Source organism: the organism of the source record quoted next, unplaced genomic scaffold (genome assembly GCF_019419815.1).
Source record: "Pyrus x bretschneideri cultivar Hongxiangsu unplaced genomic scaffold, Pyrus_bretschneideri_v1 Contig9, whole genome shotgun sequence".
NCBI classification, from domain to species: domain Eukaryota; kingdom Viridiplantae; phylum Streptophyta; class Magnoliopsida; order Rosales; family Rosaceae; genus Pyrus; species Pyrus x bretschneideri.
The window spans coordinates 1555929-1576647 of record NW_025999831.1 but is presented as its reverse complement, the minus strand read 5'-3'; the positions used below and the strand labels follow the sequence as shown (position 1 = coordinate 1576647).

Genomic DNA, 20719 nt, shown 5'->3' with positions numbered 1-20719 from the left:
TTGATTTCGGCTTAAACTGATGCAAAAAATTGAGTTTCAAGGTGCGAAGTAATGCAGATTAGGTTTCAAAAGCCCAAGTGAGATTGAAGTAAGATCTGCTTGGCCATAGATTCTTTTTCTCCATTTCGGTTTTCTCTAATTCAAGAGAATTTTTTTCATACGACCATAAAAATTAACGACGCTATATCAACATGTACATTAGGGTTTCAATATCATAGCAAAAAACAACTGCAAAACATCAAAACTGCTTTCTTTGTTATCTCTTTTAGTCTTCCTCAATGTCTTCTTCGAAGTCTTCCTCGGAGTCTTCCTCGTAGTCTTCCTCGGAGTCTTCCTCAAAGTTAACTGTTGCCCTGGACATCTTACTTTCATTTAGCTTCTGTATAGCATCATCAGGCAGATCCAATAAATGTTGTAAGTAAATTTGTTCCAGGTTCTTGGCATTCTCGAGTATATACCGTGCAAACTCAATCCCGTTACTAGACCCATCCAGCACTATGGTAACCTCCTTAATCTGATCAATAAAATCCAGATTCTGCAGCTTCCAGTATTCCTTATCAAACCCAGATACCTGCAACAGCAACAAGTCAACAAGCAACCAATTTGAAATTTTCCACAAAATGAGAAACCAAACGAAGCTAAGAGCAGCTCGGCTTCACCAAAAAGGTGTCCATGTTGACAAGTGATTACGTATTCACAAGCTCAAAGACGTGACAAGAACTCTAAAGAATAAACTATTCTTGACAATTTTTACCATGTGCAGAACAACTTTATCTTAAAATGGGACCTAAATAAATATTGGGAGACTGCATACTTAAGAGAATTATTTGATTTCATCTTTAAACTTACATCTTTTAGGTTTTTTGACAATTTTTGCAATGTGGAGACAAGTTTTAAAACAGATGTAAAGAAATTATTACGTAATACGACATGGAGGTTAATAATACTTATAACTAGCCCAAGTTGGAACCAATTTTTTTTTCACGAGTAGATAGAAGTTTTACGATATTAAGAAAGGAAATCATAGACTTAACTTACATTGGGTTGAGGGTCCATAGAACTTGGGACAGCAAAACAAGTTATGTATAAAGTACACAAATTATGCAATCCTCTTAATAGAGAGACCACTGCAGGAAAGATATCATCAGAAAAGCTCCTTAGATTCAATTGCAAATAAAAAAGACGATCAAATTGAGCATGCGTGTATCCTTCCCTGAACAATGCCTGCAATGTCATAAAGGCAAAACCTATATCACGTTTCTCATTTTGTTATAGCAAGTGTGACCATTTTAATGTAAAAGTATTGTTATCCTGTTTAAACTGAAATGTAAAGAGAGGAACAAAATAATAAAATTATTTCGGATAACAAAATATCTAGTTTATTTCACCGAAAAGTAATATTCAGTATGAAGGGTTGTGGTTCTCATTACCTTAAAGGTCGCTGCATTTAAAACAAGAAGTTCAACCCTGCGCAAACTGTAAAAATGCTTAATCAGTTTGTCAGAGTCATCTGCTTTAGGCTCCAGGCAAATAACAGCTTTTTCCAAACATTCTAGCTGTCCCAGGTTTGCCTGATTCATCAGATATCCTCTCCATTCAAAATACTTAAGTTTTGGAGCAAAAATATTTAACGAATTGTCACCAGGTGACTGAAACGTCCAGTCAATATTTATGACTTCAAGTTTCTCGGCTGAGATGTCAATATGGCTCCGTGTGAATGTACCCTCCAAATATTCGAATTTTTCTAGAGACGAGCTCTTGATGATGATATTACCTGTTATACGAATATGACAAAGATGTATTTCCTTGATGAATTTGCAGGAACATGAGATCCATTTGAAAAACCCCTCATCTTCTATTTCAACATTTATCAACTTCAGGTCTACAAGATTTGAGGAAAAGGCAGCAGAAGGTGTTTTAACCATTGTACGATTCATTTCAACTGCTAGAGAAGTCAAAGGTGCACAGAGAAAGACACAAGAAGGAAATAATGCATACGGTTCATCCTCAAAATAATCTACATCGCTCTTAACATCAAGAACTTCAACATTACACCTCAGTGCATTATGAATCCAAGTCATTATCCGAAAACGCTCATTAACACAGAAGCATGGTTCTTCATCCCTTTGGTCGTCACTGTCTTCTTCAACTACAGAGTGACTCTCCCACACAAGACGAAAGTACTCTATCTTGTTATCCCCGCGTTGAAGCAAGAACCTATCCAATGAGTTCAACAAATTCAATCTAACCTCACACGTGGCCTCTCTGAAATACTTATACTCACCCGAGGGTGTTCTTGTAGTCTTGAAGTCGAAATCCAAAGACGGAGTTGACAGATAAAGTTCCCTACATCTTTTGGACACAATGCTGAAACAAGTGACGTCCTTTATAGTAAGAAACGAAAGAATACGATACGCAACTCCGTCGGGAAGACCACTGAATCTATCTTCCTTACGACTACGACATCTTCCTTCACCCTCACAACTTGAACTATCCAATATCTTATGCTTCTGTTCCATGAAACCTAAATTTTGTGTTTTGGGGTTTTTCAATTGAAGCCGGTTTCGATTAATACTACGGGGATTTGGAAATTAAACAGTGAAAACATCAATTAACACACTGAAGATTGAACCCAAATGAAGAAAAGCAGTTGCGAGAGAGTGCGTACCATTCTTGTACCCAAATGAATTCGAGCTTACTCTGGCAGTGTAGTTAGTAGGAGCGCGTGCGAACACAAATGGGTGAATATGCCTCCATTTTCCTTGGTGCTACAGATTCTGGAGTTCGACGAATTCGAAGAAGAGCGCAGTAAACCTTAATTTTGCTAATTTGGGGGTGCCATTGAATGACTAGTGTTTCATGAGCGTGGGGTGTTAAGACGGTAAATGGGTTTAACCGTTGATTCGGGGGTATCGTTTCTCGTTTGGGTAAAAAAATAACTATTCATTTGTTCCAATGTGAAAAGTTAAATCTGAATCAATTAATTAATTTTTTTAATAAATAATAAGGTTAGTGAGTTAAATATTCATTAGTTCCAACGTGAAAAGTTATATCTGATTTAATTATTATTTTTTATATAAATGATAAGGTTAGTTAGTTAAATATATAGTTGTTGATATGAAGAAAAATCGGTAAGGAATGAATCAGTAACATGATGCATATGTATTATTAAAAAAATAACTATTCATTAGTTCCAATGTGAAAAGTTAAATCTGATTCAATTATATATATTTTTTTAAATAAATGATAGGACTAGTGAGTTAAATATTCATTAGTTCCAATGTGAAAAGTTAAATCTGATTTAATTATTATTTTTTATATAAATGACAAGGTTAGTGAGTTAAGTATATAGTTGTTGATATGAAGAAAAATTGGTGAGGAATGAACCAGCACCATGATGCATATGTATTATTGTTTTACAGCACTGTGATAAAGTGTCACATGCTGATGTGATTGAATATACATTTGACTCTAATCATTTTTGGACTAGAATGTTTAGCAAATATTTGTAATTAAAGTGGTTTAGAATTCGCCTCATGCAAAATCAGAATTTCAATAGAAAAAAAAAAATAGTTTGAGATAATTCATAGCGTGTTACATTGAAGAGTGTTTATTCACATACTCGAGGTCTTATTTTTGCCTTCAACATGAAATTGAGTTTTAACGTCTACATTGCATGTGTGGAAAAAATAAGGGAATTGTTATTGACACTTTAAAATTCTCATTCTACACTCCAAACTTTCTATATTTAGAAAGAAAAATACACTTGTGAGGAGTGTAAAATGAGATTTTTGGAGTGTCAACAACAATTCCTAAAAATAATTCCGTGTTGTAATAATTGAAAGTATTTTTCAACAACCAAAAGACACTTTTGATTAAGATTGACAATAAATTAAAGAGCTTTTGCATCATAACCACTATTCTAAAAATTCCCATCTAGCACCGCTTAGGCCCCGCCTAGGTGCTAGGTGACTAGCTACCGTCTCGATTAATGCCTAGACGTTTGAAAATTAAGAAATGACGCCTAGACTTACTTAGGTGCCCGTCTAAACTACCTAAGCACTCGCCTAGCCCATCCAGACCCGTTTAGGCACTCGTCTAGATCGCGACTTACTTAGACAGAAAAAAGATAACTTTCATTTTGCATTTTTTTAATAAATTGTAAGAGACTTGTTGCATACCTAAATGAACACGCATTATGCCCTTGTTTCCCATGTTTTCTTTATGTTCTAATATTTCATAATATGTATGTCATTCTATTTTGTAGTTTATGATGAAAGTATATATATTTTAAGTATAATCAGACACTTATTTACACGAAATATAATAGATTTACTTAAATCCGCCTAGTCTACCTGGGCGCCCGCCCACCTAGGCGCCTAGGCGCTAAGCCTTAGCCCGCCGCCCAACTAGCGCCTAACTTCTTTTAGAACCTTGATCATTACTGTGTTTTATTTTTTTAATTTTTTTGGTCATTCATAAATGTGTTTTATGAAGAAACACAAAAAATCTTAATAATTGTTTTTTTTCAAAAGCATTTGAATTCTTAATAATAAAAAATTAGAAGAAGCCTATTTACTATATAAGTGTGAATATAAAAATTTAATATATATGAAAAAGAAAGGAGTTGGAGAGAGATAATGTGGAATTATTATTTTTTTAAATTAAAATGCTATAATAATACGTGAAAACAACAAAATTTAAATTCTGCGAAATCACATCACTACCTAAGATTTTATTTTTATGATAGGAAATCCAATTGTCTTTTCGCCCTCTTTAAATCTACAGAGAAAGTATTTCCAAAACTAAAGTCGGATATAGTCTCTTCTAGCATAATTGTCTTAGTTTGGCTCTTTAACTTCATCACACCATCAAGTTGATTTGGGAAACTCAACAACATCCATGGTACAACTGAACAGTATGGTAACCTCCTTGATTTGAGAAATAAAATAAAAGAAGTTGCAACTTCCAGTGCTCCATATTAAACCCTCAAGGGTCTCTGCGGAATCAACAACATTTTCTCACTCAATTTCTCTTTTCTCATTGTATTTTTATCACCACCATAACTATGATGTGTGCCTATTATACACCTCATCATCCAACACGTGTCTTTTTGACTAATTATGGTTAACTTTAATATTAAATGTTTTTTTTTTCTAATTAAAAAAAAAACTATGATTAAGTAAAATGACATGTGTCAAATGACGAGGTGCATGGTGAGCCTATATCATAGTTCATTGTGATGAGCATAAATGCATCCAAACGAAAATTCAAACAATCTCAACTTATGAACACCCCCCGATGTTTTAATAACTTCAATAAAAAGATTCGGGTTTTGATTTAAGTTTTATTTCCAATATTGCATTCGAAATTAGACATGATCTTAAGTTCCTAAATATTTTAATCGCATCTTAGATTCTAAAACTTCATGTTTTTTATTTGAAGGGTTTAAAATTCAATTTATTTTGAAAGATGTTTGACTAATTGTCATATTCCAATCTCGACTTCGACGTAGCACGATATTGTCCGTTTTGGGCTTATCATTCTCTCAATGTTTTGTTTCTGGGAACTCAGGAGCAACTTCCCAGTGGGTCACCCATTCTAGGATTGCTCTCGCTCAAATTCGCTTAACTTCGGAGTTCCGATGGAATCCGAAGCTAGTGAGTTCCCAAAAGACCTTGTGCTATAAGGAGGGGAGAATGTACATATAAGATACATCACCCCCTCTCCGTTAGTCAATATGGGATCTCACACTAACAGTTGGCTCGTCGATAGACTGCGAACCAGTTGTTTATAGAATTGTCAATTATAAAGTATTAGCTAGAGAAACTTTTCAACCTAGAGAGGTAAAAACAAAGATCGGCATGAGTGGCTGAAATACATTATGCTCTATGTTTTAGGATCAAATTGGACCCGATTGTAACCCTTCCTGGGTTCATACCCATTACTTGTCTCATTATTATTATTTTCTATATAACTTTAAATGGTGATAAATTTGGTTTAAACCATACAATGAATCAACCGTGATAATTAGAAACCGAACATCCAAATATGGAACTTTCAACTTTTCGAAATATTTTTTTATCAATTGGGCTGATTATGGCCGCAAAGTGTTCCGCTTTTCTCTACTCCAAATCTTAAGTACGTGATGCTGGGGACCTTTGTTTCTGTTGGTGGGCAAGCGGGTGGTTTGATGCTGCTAGGGTTTGCTTCATTATTTAGAGTTTGTTTTGTTGTTTTTTATGTTTTGGGCTCTTGGTTACTGTGGAGTGGGGAGGTCCATTTTTTTCCTTGGATATTAGTATTTGGGTCTTCTCATATAATATATTGTGTTGATAATAAAGTAACATTTCACCAAAAAATACTAATAATAATAATAATAATAATAATCCTCCAGTATTTTTTTGAACAAACGACATATCTACACTAAGGGGATGGAGGAGTGAGTTAAGCCTTACAATGAGTTATCAATAATGTGGTTCAAATTTGCCTTTGACGAGAATCGAATCTAAGACCTCTCACTTATACGTGAAGTTGAATACCACTAGATCGTAGTATTATGTGACAACTCTCAAGTATTTGAAATGGCCAGTTCTTTTATCTCTTCCAAGAAGAATGCCTTGTCTTTGGGTTGATCATGGTACACTAATTATGTAGTCTGTCCAATATTATTCGATTTACAACCGTTTTGGGAAGGTCTAGTGCACTTTTGTTTCACCGTTAACAAATTAATAACAAACAATTTTAGAAATTGAAATTTGTTTTACTGAGAGCGTAATTTATCCTTGAGATTATATTTCATTTAACACTTGAGTTGTTACGGTTAGTCACGTGCTAATTAATTTACTTTTATTAGGGTTTGCATTATTTTGACCGATTGTTATTATATTTCTTTTTCTTTGTCATAATCACTTAAATTTAACGCACTTCTTCCATAAGAAAAGAATTACTTTAAAAAAGAGAAACAAGAGTAGAAGCATGTAGAGCTAGCTAGCCAAGAATTGAAGATAAAAACATGAAGCCAAATAGTCTCATGCCCATGAATTATGCAAGGCTCTTTGGATTAGTGTTTTTTTGTGTTACTCTTCTCAACTTCGCGTAGGTCTATCTCATTTCAAAGGGTTTTTTTTTCCTTAACATTGTGTTTTTGCAGACCTAATGAAGGTAAAACATGAAAAGAAAAGAATTTCCAATACGGTTTTATCGATTTTATTATATTTCTTTCATTTGAATACACTGTCTTTTAATTCTTGTAATAGGGAGAAGTTTTTTCACCAGGTAAAGGAGCTTCAATTGAAAACAAGGTTACCTAACAGTGTTTTTTAATATTCTTGGTTTGATGTGGATTGTTCTATCATTCAAAGGGGTTTTTTGGTTTCAACAAAGGGCTTGAGGTTCCTTCCGTCTATCTGTTATGTTTAAGACTTTCTAATAGATTTTGATAAGACTACTAATATATGTATTTTAGATATTTTTTTTCCATATATAGCTTCCCACTTTGGAAACTATGTCGTGAGATAATTCTGATGACTGTCGCCGAATTCTTGAATCCTTAGTTCACGTAAAAGGTAATCAAGACAAATTCATTACAAGATTACGAGAATCAGGTATTCTCTATCCGAAGAGGTTAAATATGTCTCGTCCATAATTATTGACACATCCCGATCAGGCCCTTATCATATTCAGGGCTCGACTCTACCGTAGCACGGTATTGTTTGCTTTAGGCCCCGACCACGCCCTCATGGTTTTGTTTCTAGGAACTCACATGAGAATTTCCTAGTGGGTCATCCATTCTAGGATAGCTCTCGCGTGAACTCGCTTAACTTCGGAGTTCCGATGGAACCCGAAGCTAGTGATCTCCCAAAAGGCCTCGTGCTAGATAGAAATGTGAATATAGATATAAAGTTTACATGATCCACTCCCCTGGGCGATGTATGATGTTACAATTATAGCTTTCCAAAATATTATTTTTATATAAATAGTTTCAAACTATATTCATATATCATCTCTAAGCGAAAAAGCTAAACATATCTCGTCCACAATTTTTTTTTTGTTTTTTTGAAACAAGAAGAAATTATATTGAAGCGAAAACCCCCAAGTACAATCGTTTCTTACAGACTATATTACTTTTAGATGCACAATTGCAGACTATATTCATAGCATCTCAATAATTTATTACTTTTAAATTTATTAGCTTATTCAATTAAACTACCATATTATAGTTGTCTGGACATGATTTTTTTAATGACACTTGTTGCTAAATGAATAATTCTTTAGATTTCTTATCTTTACATGATCTTAACAATTTTTGAAATAGGATTTTCAAGTGACATGTGTAGCTAAATGAATGAGTTTCCAGATTTCATATTTCTATCTTAATAATTTTTCGGATAAGGTTTTTAGTGACACATGTCGAGATGTAATTAATTATGCAAATTTCAAATAAAATTCATTTCCACGTGACAATTCTTCTTTTATCTTCAGTTTTCAATATTAATAAATGAGTAACTCTCCAGATTTCTTATATCTATGTAATCTTAATAATTTTTCTGATATGATTTTGATTGACACATGTCGAGATGTAATGGTTACGCAAATGATAAAATTCAAGTCCACATGATAGTTCTTATCTTCAGCTTTCAATGTTAATAAATAAGTAAGTCTTCAAATTTATTGTCTCTATGTAATCTTAATAATTTTTCGGATAAGATTTTGAGTGACACGTGTCGAGATGTAATTGGTTATGCAAATTTCAGGTAAAATTCTTGTTCGTGTGACACTTCTATCTTTAGCTTTCAATGTTAATAAATGACTAAGTTTTTCAGATTTCTTATCTCTAGGTAGTTTTAATAATCTTTCGGATAAGATCTTGGCTGACACATGTCGAGATGTAATTTGTTATGCAAATTTCAGATAAAATTCATGTCCACGTGGCAGTTCTTATCTTCAGTTTTCAATGTTAATAAATGAGTTTCCTTCAGATTTTGAGTGACATGTGTCGAGATGCAATTGGTTATGCAAATTTCAAATAAAATTCTTATCCACATCCTCAACTTTCAATGTTAATAAATTGGTTGGATATTGGATAAAGTTCTCACACATTCATCTTTGCCCTCTCCACAGTAAAATCAACTAGTCCAGGAAGTTCATCTCGGGTATCACCTTTATAGTAACGAAGCATATTGCTCGTCAACTCACGCGAGTCATATATAGTAATGAAGTACATTGTTCATTAACTCACGCGAGCCGAATAACAGTCACTTTACTTCCAAAATCGTTATCCTTTTGTACAACATTGTGAAAAGGTTGAACCAAGAGATGGATTGATTGGGAGGAGGCTCTCAAATTGGGCCAATTCCCTCCCCCCCTCTTCTTCCTCATCCGCCCACTCATCATTGTTACAGATATATTGTATGGCTAAGATATTGCCACTTGTATAAAAATTAGAAAGTCAGTTAGGTTGTTAGTTTGTTAAAGAGGTTGAGATGTGTATAAATACTGAGATATGTTCTTGCTTAAAAGCTAAGAAATAAACATACAAAATTTCTCCTTCTCTCTCTAGAAACTCTTGAATTCCTCTCTCTCTATTTATCTTTCTTTTGCTCTATCTCTGTAGGTTAACATGGTATCAATCGCCATGAAAGCTTAAGCTTGACCTTTGATCCAAGTCTTCCGCAGCTTTGATTCTTCATCTTCTTCGATCTTCTTGCTTCTTGCTGGTGTTTCTTGATTGAATTCACTTCGTTTGTTCTGCAATTTAGGGTTTTCTTGCTCCTTAAGGTTCTGCAATTGTGATTTTGGTTGTGACTTCGTCTTCTCCAAATCGTACCCTCTAGGTGTCTGTTGTTTTCTCCCAGAGATATTTCTGCAACATTTAGGAGTTTTACAACTCGTAATTCGACAACAATGGTAACTGCCTCTCAATTACAGCTTCTTTAATCACCGATAACTGCATTAGTTTCATCGATTTCTACATCTATGAATGTTAATCTAGATGATTTGAACTATCTAAATTGGCATTTCCAAATGAAATTACTACTTGAAAGTAATGGAATTCTAGGGTTTGTTGATGACTATTATCCATGTCCTGCTCGATTCACCTCTCATTCTGGAGAATCTGGTGTTAATTCGTCAAATTCCTCTTCTTGCTTTGATAGTGATGAGTATTTGGTTTGGATGATGCATGATAAAGCCTTAATGCAATTACTCACTGCATCTTTGAGTCATATAGATATGTCTTGTGCCATTGGGAGTACCAGTTCGAGGGATCTCTGGATAAGATTACAAGAACATTTTTCAACTGTCTCGAAGACTAGCATCTTTTAGATGAAATCAAATTTGCAAACAATTAAAAAGGGCTATGATTCTATTACTCAGTACTTACAGAAGATAAAGGAAGTTAGAGACTATCTTTCTGTTGTTGGGGTTTACTTTCTTGATGAAGATATTGTTATTCTTGCATTAAATGGTTTGCCAACAGAATACAACACCTTTAGGAATGTGATCCGGGGGCATGAAAGTGACATATTTCTGAAAGAATTTCGAACACAGTTACTTGCTGAAGAAGCAATTATAGAGTCAACTATCAATGCACCGTTTATGTCAACCATGATTGCTAATAATTCAACTTAGAGAGGGCTTAATCAATTCAGTTTTGTATCTGGTGGTTTCAAGCATTTCAATGCCAGTAAGAACAAGGGCAAGGGCATGTTTAATCAACAACCAAGAAAATTTTCATCGCGACAATACATGCCTACTCAAACACATGTCATTCAAACTCCAAGTCCTGGTATACTTGGTCAATTTCCAAATACACAACAGTCTAATATTTCTGCTCTACTTGAGAAGCCAAAATGTCAAATTTGTGGGAGATTTAATCACAATACATGGTTCTGTTTTTATAATGGGAATGGTCCCAACTATATTGGAGCTAGAGTCAATTCTTCTTGCTCCCGGATGACTTTATATCCACAACAAGGGTATCAATACTCTTAGGTGGCTTCATTTTCTCAACCAAGGGTTCAATCATAGGTTTCCTGGACAACAATTTCAAGCTCCAGTTCCAATGCAAGCCTACCATACTATGGTAACACCACGAAACCCTTCAGCTGCTTCTACAACTAATTCACAAGTGTGGATCACTAATTCAGGAGCAACGAATCATATGACTGCTGATCTCTCCAACTTATCTCTGGCATCAACCTATCATACTATTGAAGTAATTCAAATTGCAAATGGTGAAGGTTTGCATGTATCTCACATTGGTAGCACTATTCTCAAACCTTCTATATATCCTATCAAACTGAACTCTGTGTTATATGTTCCTAAATTAACACAGAATCTTCTATCAGTACATAAGATATGTTTGGACAATAACGATTGGCTTATCTTTGATTCCTTCTGCTTTTGGATCCAGGACAAGGTCACATGGAGGATTCTTTATAAAAGACTGTGCAGTAATGGACTCTACCCAATTTCTGCCTTAGCCAATGCGTGTCCTGCAACCTCTCAAAGTACTGTCTCCAGTAAAGCTCTCATTGGTCAGCTTGTTAACTCTACTACATGGTACAATAGATTAGGACATCCATCTAATTCTGTTGTGTCCCTAATGCTGCATAAATCTAATGTTGCATTTCCAAAAGACTCTAGTCTTGTAATGTGTCAAAGTTGTTTAGAGGGCAAGTTTTGCAAACTGCCTTTTTCATCCAGTGTCAATAAATCTGTAATTCCCTTTAAAGTGGTGCATAGTGATCTTTGGGGTCTTGCACCTTATTTACCATAAACACTCCATCATATACTATTTCCATAACGAGACGGAAAATGTGGTTGGAAAACTCCCCACCTTAAGTCTTGACAGGCTAAAGTGATTTTCTTATTGGTAAATGCGTGCTTGAAATGTCCTTGAGTATAGGGGAGGACATGATTTGGTTCGGTACGGTTTAGGGTGAAACTGAAATCAAAATCAAAATCAAATTTTTTGTGGTTTGATTTGGTGTGGTTTTGAAGCTTGAACCAATATGGAACCAAACTATTTGATTGCGGTTCGGTTTGGTTTCAAATGGTTTTTGTTTTCAGTTTCAAAGCATTGCAAACTAGATACATTATGTCATCAATACAACACAATTGAAAAAGAAATTCATGATCACGCTACTAAAATTCAAGTTGAAATACAGATTAATGTTGTTATATATCAACTTGACCTATGAAATAAGTACACAATTGACAAATTAGATAGCCTAGAGAAAACATTTCCCGAGTGAAGTAACATTTTATATGTAGATACACACTATATATTAGTCAAGCAGATGTCAAGGTAGCTAGATTCATACCATGAAAGCTTCAGATCATGCTCAAACTGAAACACGAGCTTTTTTTAATCATGGACATGGTTTCAGATGAGGGTTGATCCACTTCTCTAGTGCTTATCAACTTGGGAACCTTCTTAGAAATCTACCTATTAAATTCTTGGTCAGGGCAATCTTCTCCCCCAGCAGTGTTACTTCTTCCATTAATATCCTAGTGAACATGATTATTAGTACTCTTGCAGCACTCCACGGACTCGACCATGTCGTTTTGCAAGGGCGACCCGGAACAATCTTGAGATTTGCAGCCTTCATGAGAACACTGTGAAAGCTCATTTTTCTCAGCCCTTCCCATATTTATAAATTGTCTTGGAACAAGATTATTGAACCCGTTCATCATCTGCTTCTCTTCTAGTACCACTCCATTTATTTACATCTAAACAAACCCATAAACGTGATGATATCAATAAAACAAATTAAAGACATATAGTTTATAAAAAACGTAATTGGAAAATAATTGTGTGTGTGTGTGTGTATATATATATATCATGTGTTGTTCAAAATATATACCTTAATTGAAACCCAATTACCAATTCACACTTAGTAAACACAAGGATTTCCCAATTAACAACTCCACGAGCACACAATTCACATATACAAATCTCAACGAATGCGACTACAACTCAGCTTCACGATCAGAGCCTTCTTCAGAAACGACGTCGTCTTAAGCAGAAGGCTGCTGAAGCTTGAGCTTTTGCAACTGCGCCTGCTGCTGTTGAGTCTAGTTGTACGCCAGAACACCACTTGTGCTGCTCCTCCGATTGAGAATAGCAGCGGCAGAAGCAGTCTGGTTTCGCGGAACTTGGAGCCGATTGCAGGGGAGGTATAATTGGGGATAGTGATGACAGAGCAGAGGAGGTGGTGGGAGGGACGTAGATGGAGTCGTATGAGGAAGGAGGCTGGTCATTCATCGCCAGGAGTGATGGTGTGGAGAATGAGGCAATGGGTTTTGTATGTGAAAGCGACGACGCGTGAGCGAATTGCAGAGAGAAGAACCAATTGAAGGATATAGAACTGTGAAAAAGACTTACCATTATAAAAGGTATTTTTGTGACATACATTTCAGATAAAAAATACCAATGACGTCATGCATTAACTTTTGTTTCTCATTAAAATATTTAAAAATTATTGTTTCAGTATAAAATTAAGTATTAAAAATTTACTCTAAGGATAATTTATTTAAAAAAAATATTAATTCCTAAAAATAAGAAAATTAAAAGAAAATATTTTGAAAATTAAATTATCGTACTTTCTTGCCATCATTACACGTATTTATTATATATACAATGCATGGCTTTTATTGGATTTTCCTTTCATTTTCTTCTAACACCATCACACAATCTTCATAATTTTCCTTATTTGTTATTATATTTTTCTTTCCCTTTCACCTAGACACCAACAACTTTCACTCATCCTTTTATTTTATTTTTTTTCTTTTCTCTCTTCCCACTTTCTCAAGTGTGTGTGTGTGTGAGGCGTTGGTACCTTCCTAGGTAAGAAAGAAAAAGATAAGGGTGCATGCATGCATTTGACAAAACTGTCCCTGCATTTTTTATGCATTTTTTTTTTTGGCTGGTTTTGATTCCATGTAATCAATATTCCAAGTGCAGATAGACAACTCTACTCATGAAAAAGAAAATCCAATATTTAGACTAAACGAATAACATTAAACCATGCTAGAAAAAATCTGTAGATATTCCACATAATACTAAGATATTAATTATAAAAAAAAAATTTATGACAAAAAAAAATCTTTTTTCGTAACAAAATTACTCTTGCGTTTTTTTGTGAATGTTTTGGAAGGAAAACTAATGAAAAGTTCAAAAAAAACTCTAGTTTTAATGAAAATTATAAATAAAGGTGTAGTGAATAGTACCAGAAAAAAGTAAAAATGTAATTTTTTGTTAAAAATGAACAGTACCGAAAATGTTTCGTTAAAACTCCTTATTTTGGACTGCTAAACTATTTTTTTTTGTTAGATGGGCGTTTCTGTCTCACTATTTTTGTTGAAGCCCGGGACCCAAAACTGGGCTTGCTGCTTTATATATAGAAGATTCATTGACTTGGTGATAAACCACCACATATATTTCTAATTAAGATGATCAACTCGCCATGGTACTTCACCTCTCCAGCTTGGATCTCCTAGCCAATTAATCTCGCGGTGGTACTTCCATGGCCGGAGAGAACATGGGACCAGCAGTACTGGTTCCAATCAAACTCACGAGTGATAATATATATGGCTATCAACAGTGGAAATCTAGTTCTCTTTCATATTTTCGTTACCATAATCTTCTTGGAATCATTGATGGAACAGACACTCGTCCTGATCAGCAACTTCATTCTGCTGAGTTTTTTAATTGGAGTAACAGAGATCAAAAGGTTCTTGAGTGGCTTAGAAACACTCTGTCCATAGATCTCCACCACCGTGTCATGGCCGGCGCCGACTCTTCACAAACGGTGTGGAGAAACATCAAGAAACACTTCGAGAGTCTCCCTCTTGCTTACATCTATAATCTCAAAAGTGAACTAGTAAATGTAAAGAAAGACACAGCCATGTCGATGAATGACTATCTGCAAAAGATCTTCCATCTGGCGCAATTGCTTGCAGATGCCGGTGCTCGTGTGGAAGATGGGGACTTATTTTATCTACACATCCTGACGGGACTGCCAAAGGAGCACCGTACAAGGTTAGAAAACTCTAATCCACGTAGTTTCCAAGAGGTGAAACACTTGTTGTTGAAACAGGAAGAGGAAATATATCTGCTGAATGAACAGCGGAGATATACAAATACTGCCAGTAATCAAGCGACGAAGCCGCCTCCAAATACTGTTTCTGGCAGTGTTGTTGTCTCTCCCAATTTGCATCAACCTTCTCTCTCTCATGATAAGGGTGGCGGAGAAGAAGAGCATGCGGTCGGTATCGATCTGGGAACAACGTATTCCTGCGTGGCCGTGTGGCAGAAAGATCATGTAGAAACCATTCTGAATGATTATGGTAACAGGAAAACTGCATCATATGTTGCATTCACAAACACTGAGGAGGCGATGATAGGCGATGCGGCATTTAACCAAGTTGTGAGAAACACCGCCAACTCGATCTTTGGTATGTAGGATTTGAATGATCAGCTTGTCCTATCCTATCGTAAAATTATGTTCTGTTAGTTTCTTTTTTAGTTCTCTTGACTGATCGATATTTGTTTGGTTTTATTAACTAGTTAATTTGCTGTCTGGAGGGATCACTCAAAATACCTTTAGAGAAGATAATTGTTATTAGCACTCCAAAAATCTACATTCTAAACTTTCTATAATTAGAAAGAAAAATACACTTGTGAGGAGTGTAGAATGAAATTTTTGCAGTGTTAATAATAGTTCCCTTATGGAAATACTTTGTAAAACCCACATCACATTATATTTTCATGATCAAAACCATCATTATTGTAAGGGTAATGTTAGGAAGACCAAATTTATAAATTAAAATTTGTAAATCAAATGTTATGGTTATTAATGATTGAATTATTACTTAAGTATTGATTAACATACTTATTTCTTATTGGTGATACATTATTTAGTTTGTAAATTTAATTTAAAATTTTAATATCCTTAATTGACATTATCTTTATTGTAAATAATTAAATACTAGAAATCATTATGACATCTATTTGTAAACAAAACATAGACACACACGGTTGAAGAGAACAATAAAGTAACAACCAATTACATATATTGATTTTTCTTTGAAAATAAATTCAAGTGTGTTACTCTTATTATTACTAGATAGTATAGGCCTCCACACTTTTGTGTTTATGAACACTTTATTTTTGTTTTTAAAATGGGAAGGAGAGAGGGAGTGAAAGGACGTGGGTTGGAGTGGGATTGAGAAGTTTTTGTTTTATTGTTGTTTTATTTTGTTTTTTTTTAATACTAGATATCACTGGTGATGTTTTAATAAAAAACAGTAAAATTTTATTTTGTGATAGAAGATTAAATAGTCTTTTTAACCTTTTTTGGTTAACAATAAGAGTTCTATTAATATAGGTAATTTAGATTAGTATTATATTAATTATTATTATTATTATTATTATAAATATTATAATTTATTTGTTGATCATGATGATGATGTTTCTGTTGTTATTATTATTTAGGTTTTAATGAAAAGGCTTAACAAAAATTTAAAGAAAAGCACTTAATTATCAATAATTATCTCATTAATAATTAGATTTACTGTACAAAATACATTTATTCCTAATTATCTCTTTAATTATTTCTTCTAATTTCTTTATTTATTTTTTGTTATTTCTTGTTCTTCTTGTTCATGCTCTAAACCCCATTTATGGATTTTATTCTTAATTTTTATAATCAGGCTATATCACAAGTTAATCGTATTTTTATACAACAGATTATTTTATTTTATTTTTTATAATTCACCTGTATAATGTATATTGCTTGTAGGTATATTATGTTTTTGTTCCTTTTAGTTAGGTTTTATATATCATGTATAGGCGTTATACATTCACATATTTGTTACTTGAGTTAAGATCGTATGTTCTACAGATGAATTGATGTTAGTATATTAGTTTTTTGGTTAAAAAGTATTAAGTAGATTTATTGGAATTTGAAGATGCATGAACTTAGAAGATTTTAATTTTTAGTAATAGTTTTAGAAAAAATGTAAAATGCGTATTAAAGAAATAAAAGTGGAGAAAAGATAATGTTGGACTTAACCTAATAATAGTTGGCCATATTTTCGTAAATGAGTTAAAACTTTTGTGGCACCAACTGTTTCTACATAATTAGGTCAATTGTTTCTTAATCTTAAGCTTAAGAATTCTCTAAGAAACAATAATCTAATAATGTAGAAACAGTTGACCTTTTAAGCAACAATTGAAATAACAATGTAAAAACAGTTGGTGCCACCAAAATTTAACTTATTTACAAACATGCCACGGCCATTTTTTTTTTCTTTATTATTAATAAAAATTCATTAGGTGTTTTTTTATTAAAAAAAATTGGGCCATTTTATTAGTTTCCCTTATTAATAACAATTTCCAATCCAACTTTGCATGGATCAATTTGCAGATACAAAACGATTAATTGGAAGAAGATTTAGTGAAGATTCTGTTCAAAGTGATATGAAGCTTTGGCCATTCAAGGTCACTCAAGGTTCGGATGACAGGCCAATGATTGTGGTTACCCGCAATGGTGGCGAAGAGAAACAAATTACTCCTGAAGAAATCGCATCCATGATTCTGAAAAAGATGCGTAAGATTGCTGAGACTCATCTAGGCTCACCTGTGAAAAATGCAGTCATCACTGTCCCTGCTTACTTCAACGATTCCCAGCGTCAGGCTATAAAGGAGGCTGGAGTGGTTGCTGGCCTAGATGTAAAGTGTGTTATTGACGAACCAAGTGCTGCTGCCCTTGCTTATGGCCTTCACAAGAAGACCGGTTGGAGTAGCAGCAGAAATGTGATGATATTTGATTTGGGCGGTGGCAGTTTAGGTGTCTCCTTGGTTACCATGAATACTTCAGGGACATTTCAAGTCATGGCAACGGGTGGTGATGGTCACCTTGGCGGCGAAGACTTCGATAACAGAATGGTCAATTATTGCGTTGAGGAATTCAAAACTAAGAGTAAATTGGACGTGAGCAAAGACTTCAGAGCGCTTAGGAGATTAAAGAATCAATGTGAGAAAGCAAAAAGGAGACTCGCATTTGAGTCTGACTTTGACATTGAAATTGATCATTTGTGTGAGGATAAGGATTTCAACATAACATTTACCCGTGACATGTTTGAACAAATTAATATGGATTTATTCATCAAGTGTATGGAGTCAGTGGAGAAGTGTTTGAGGGATGCTAACATGGACCCAAGTAACGTCGATGATGTTCTTCTTGCTGGTGGCTCTTCTAGAATTCCAATGGTGCAACAACTATTACAACAGGCATTCAAAGGGAAGGAGCTGTGCAAGGGCATTGATCTGGATGAGGCAATGGCACATGGTGCTGCTGTTCAAGCTGCAATCTCCTGTGGGAATGGAAAGGGGAAGCTTCAAGACTACATTACTCTTTCAGATGTCACTCCTTCGCCAGGGGCAACTCCCTTGGCAGATGCAACTGATAAGACGGCACGGGGCCGCCCACATTCATGGACCAACACCATTTCTTCGATATTTGGTAGTAGCAAATGATCCTGTTGCAGGATTGGCTTTCTCGCAGCCTCTTCTTCCATGAGGGAGAACTTGGACTAGCAGCCGCTTTCCTGCACCATACATAGCTTTCCTCCGCTCTTTTAGTGAATAAACTATATATGGCAGTCTGATTTGGGTGAAGATTTTGGATATTTTGATGGATTAAGTTATTTTGTATTTTTGTAATAACGAGTTTAATTAGGGTTATAGACCAAAATAAAGAAGTGTTTAGTTACTTAGGGTTGTTTGGAGGAGGTTATCCCTCCGAACCTCTTTGTTTAGCATATGTTCTCTCAAGGCTTGTTCAATACAATTTCAGTTTCTATGTTTAGTTGTTTGTGAGCTTTTACAGAAAGTTTTGTTAGAAGAAACAAGGGAAAACATGTAGGAGAATTGAGGAATGGAAAATGAAGAGGGAGGAGGGAGAAATGAAGTACAATATATAAACAAATTAGTGGCAGTCCACAGACATTTTTTAGGAAAGTGATTTTCGCAAAAATTTTCTCTCCTTGCACAATTATGTTTAATTTTGGATATTAAATTGAAAACAGGCTCCTTATTCTTTGGGATAGGTGAATAAATGCCCTTTGGTACGCTTGACATAAGTTTACAATGCGGCTATTTCCATTACTGAGTAGCATAAGAAAAATTTTATTCGAACTCATATTTTGTATCTCAACACCCAGCTTATTTTTCATATTACATTGTATTTGATTTATCTATCATTATCTCTTCATACCCAACATTATTTCCGAAACCGCCCTTACTTATCAAAACTCAACTCAATCAAAGTTCTTTTTACACTCAACTCAATCTACTTAAAAATAAAAAAAAAATAAAACCCTAACGATCGAGTCCATCATCTCTATGGAGCAAAGCCCCTTCTCTCTCTTTTTAAAAATCTTTCCATCTCCCATGGTTGTCATTCTACACCCCCATCTACTCCTCTGTAGTCATCCAAACCTCTTCCTCTTCCTTTTCTTCATCATTTGACATCTCTAAATTTCTAGAGCACTAATTAGCTTAATAATTGGTATGTGTTCAATCAATTGGTTCAATTTTTACATATTGATTCCTTTTTCTTTTCAATTAAATGAGCTTCTATTAGAGTGTTTAATGAGTTTGGTATGTTTCAATTCAATGAGCATCTTATAGCCTCTATATTCCTATATGTGGTAGAAAAATGGGTACACTCATGAGAACTTTTTGTAGATCAATGAATATTTTTAACCGTGGATATTTATTAGATACAAAAGTTGCGGACAACAATTCACATTACATTGAATTGTGGCTAAAAAGTATATTGCCTTTGCACATTTTATAGGTGAACTCATAGTTAAGCAGTTTTTATTATGGACCAAAACTTCGGGAATTGATCTAACCTGGATATATAATTGAATTTATCATTTTAATGATTAAACTGATAAATATTTAGACCATATATGGATTTAATATCGTAGTATCTTTTAGCCTCCATAAGCCACAAAAGTTGTGGACATAAATTCACAATACATTAAACTGTGATTAAAAAGTATATCGCATTTGCACATTTTATAGGTGAAGTCATAGGTAAGCAATTTTTATTGTTGACCAAAACTTCGAGAATTGATCTAACCTGAATGTATAATTGAGCATGTGCATTTTCATGATTAAATTCATAAATATCTCAACCGCATATGGATTTAATATTGTAGTATCTTTTAGCCTCTATATTGGTATATGTGGTTAAAAAATGGGTACCTCTATGACAAAATGAGAAAAATTGTAGTAATGGTCAATCAATTTAACCCAATTGGAGAAATTGTCTCTCAACTTTAACCTAATTGGAGAAATGAGAATATTAAAACTATTACTGAATACTAACCATTGTTCTAAAAATCACTGCCCAGCGCCGCCTAGGCACTAGGCGACTGGCCATCGCCCTGATTAATTTATAGGCGTTTGAAAATTAAGAAAAGTCTAGACGCCTACTTAGACCAGCCTAGGTTGCGATTCTCACTTAGATATAAAATAAATAACTTTCAACAGTGCATCTTATAGCCTCTATATTCCTATTTGTGGTAGAAAAATGGCTACCTCCATGAGAATTTTTAGTACGATGCAATGGTATTCCTTTTCACTTGTAAGTGAGAGGTCTTAGTTCAAACAAAAAATCACAATACATGAACT

The 20719-nt window shown here is 34.3% G+C and overlaps 2 protein-coding genes and 1 long non-coding RNA gene across 4 annotated transcripts; 1 reads left to right on the top strand and 2 right to left on the bottom strand.

Annotated features, from left to right (window-relative positions):
- Positions 1 to 63: 63 nt before the first annotated feature.
- LOC103966408 (F-box/LRR-repeat protein At3g58900-like) lies at positions 64 to 2874 on the bottom strand. Of its 2 annotated transcripts, XM_009379568.3 has the most exons (3): positions 1431 to 2872; positions 1039 to 1224; positions 64 to 571 (listed from the first exon to the last, which is right to left on the bottom strand). In XM_009379568.3, exons 1-3 carry the CDS (start codon positions 2517 to 2519, stop codon positions 266 to 268), a joined length of 1581 nt encoding a protein of 526 aa, XP_009377843.1. In that variant the 5' UTR covers positions 2520 to 2872; the 3' UTR covers positions 64 to 265. The 2 variants fall into 2 exon arrangements, with proteins under 2 accessions (XP_009377843.1, XP_018507711.1); XM_018652195.2 differs by lacking the exon at positions 1039 to 1224 and having other exon boundaries at positions 1431 to 2874.
- A 9249-nt stretch (positions 2875 to 12123) lies between these two features.
- On the bottom strand, positions 12124 to 13361 carry LOC125473572. Its single transcript, XR_007255424.1, has 2 exons — positions 12873 to 13361; positions 12124 to 12738 (listed from the first exon to the last, which is right to left on the bottom strand). It is a non-coding gene; the product is annotated as an uncharacterized LOC125473572 (long non-coding RNA).
- A 1058-nt stretch (positions 13362 to 14419) lies between these two features.
- Positions 14420 to 18881, top strand: LOC103956441 (heat shock 70 kDa protein 18). The gene is made up of 2 exons (XM_048576620.1): positions 14420 to 15465; positions 17439 to 18881. The coding sequence occupies exons 1-2, from the start codon at positions 14535 to 14537 to the stop codon at positions 18548 to 18550; spliced, it is 2043 nt and encodes a 680-aa protein (XP_048432577.1). The 5' UTR covers positions 14420 to 14534; the 3' UTR covers positions 18551 to 18881.
- The last annotated feature ends 1838 nt before the right edge of the window (positions 18882 to 20719 follow it).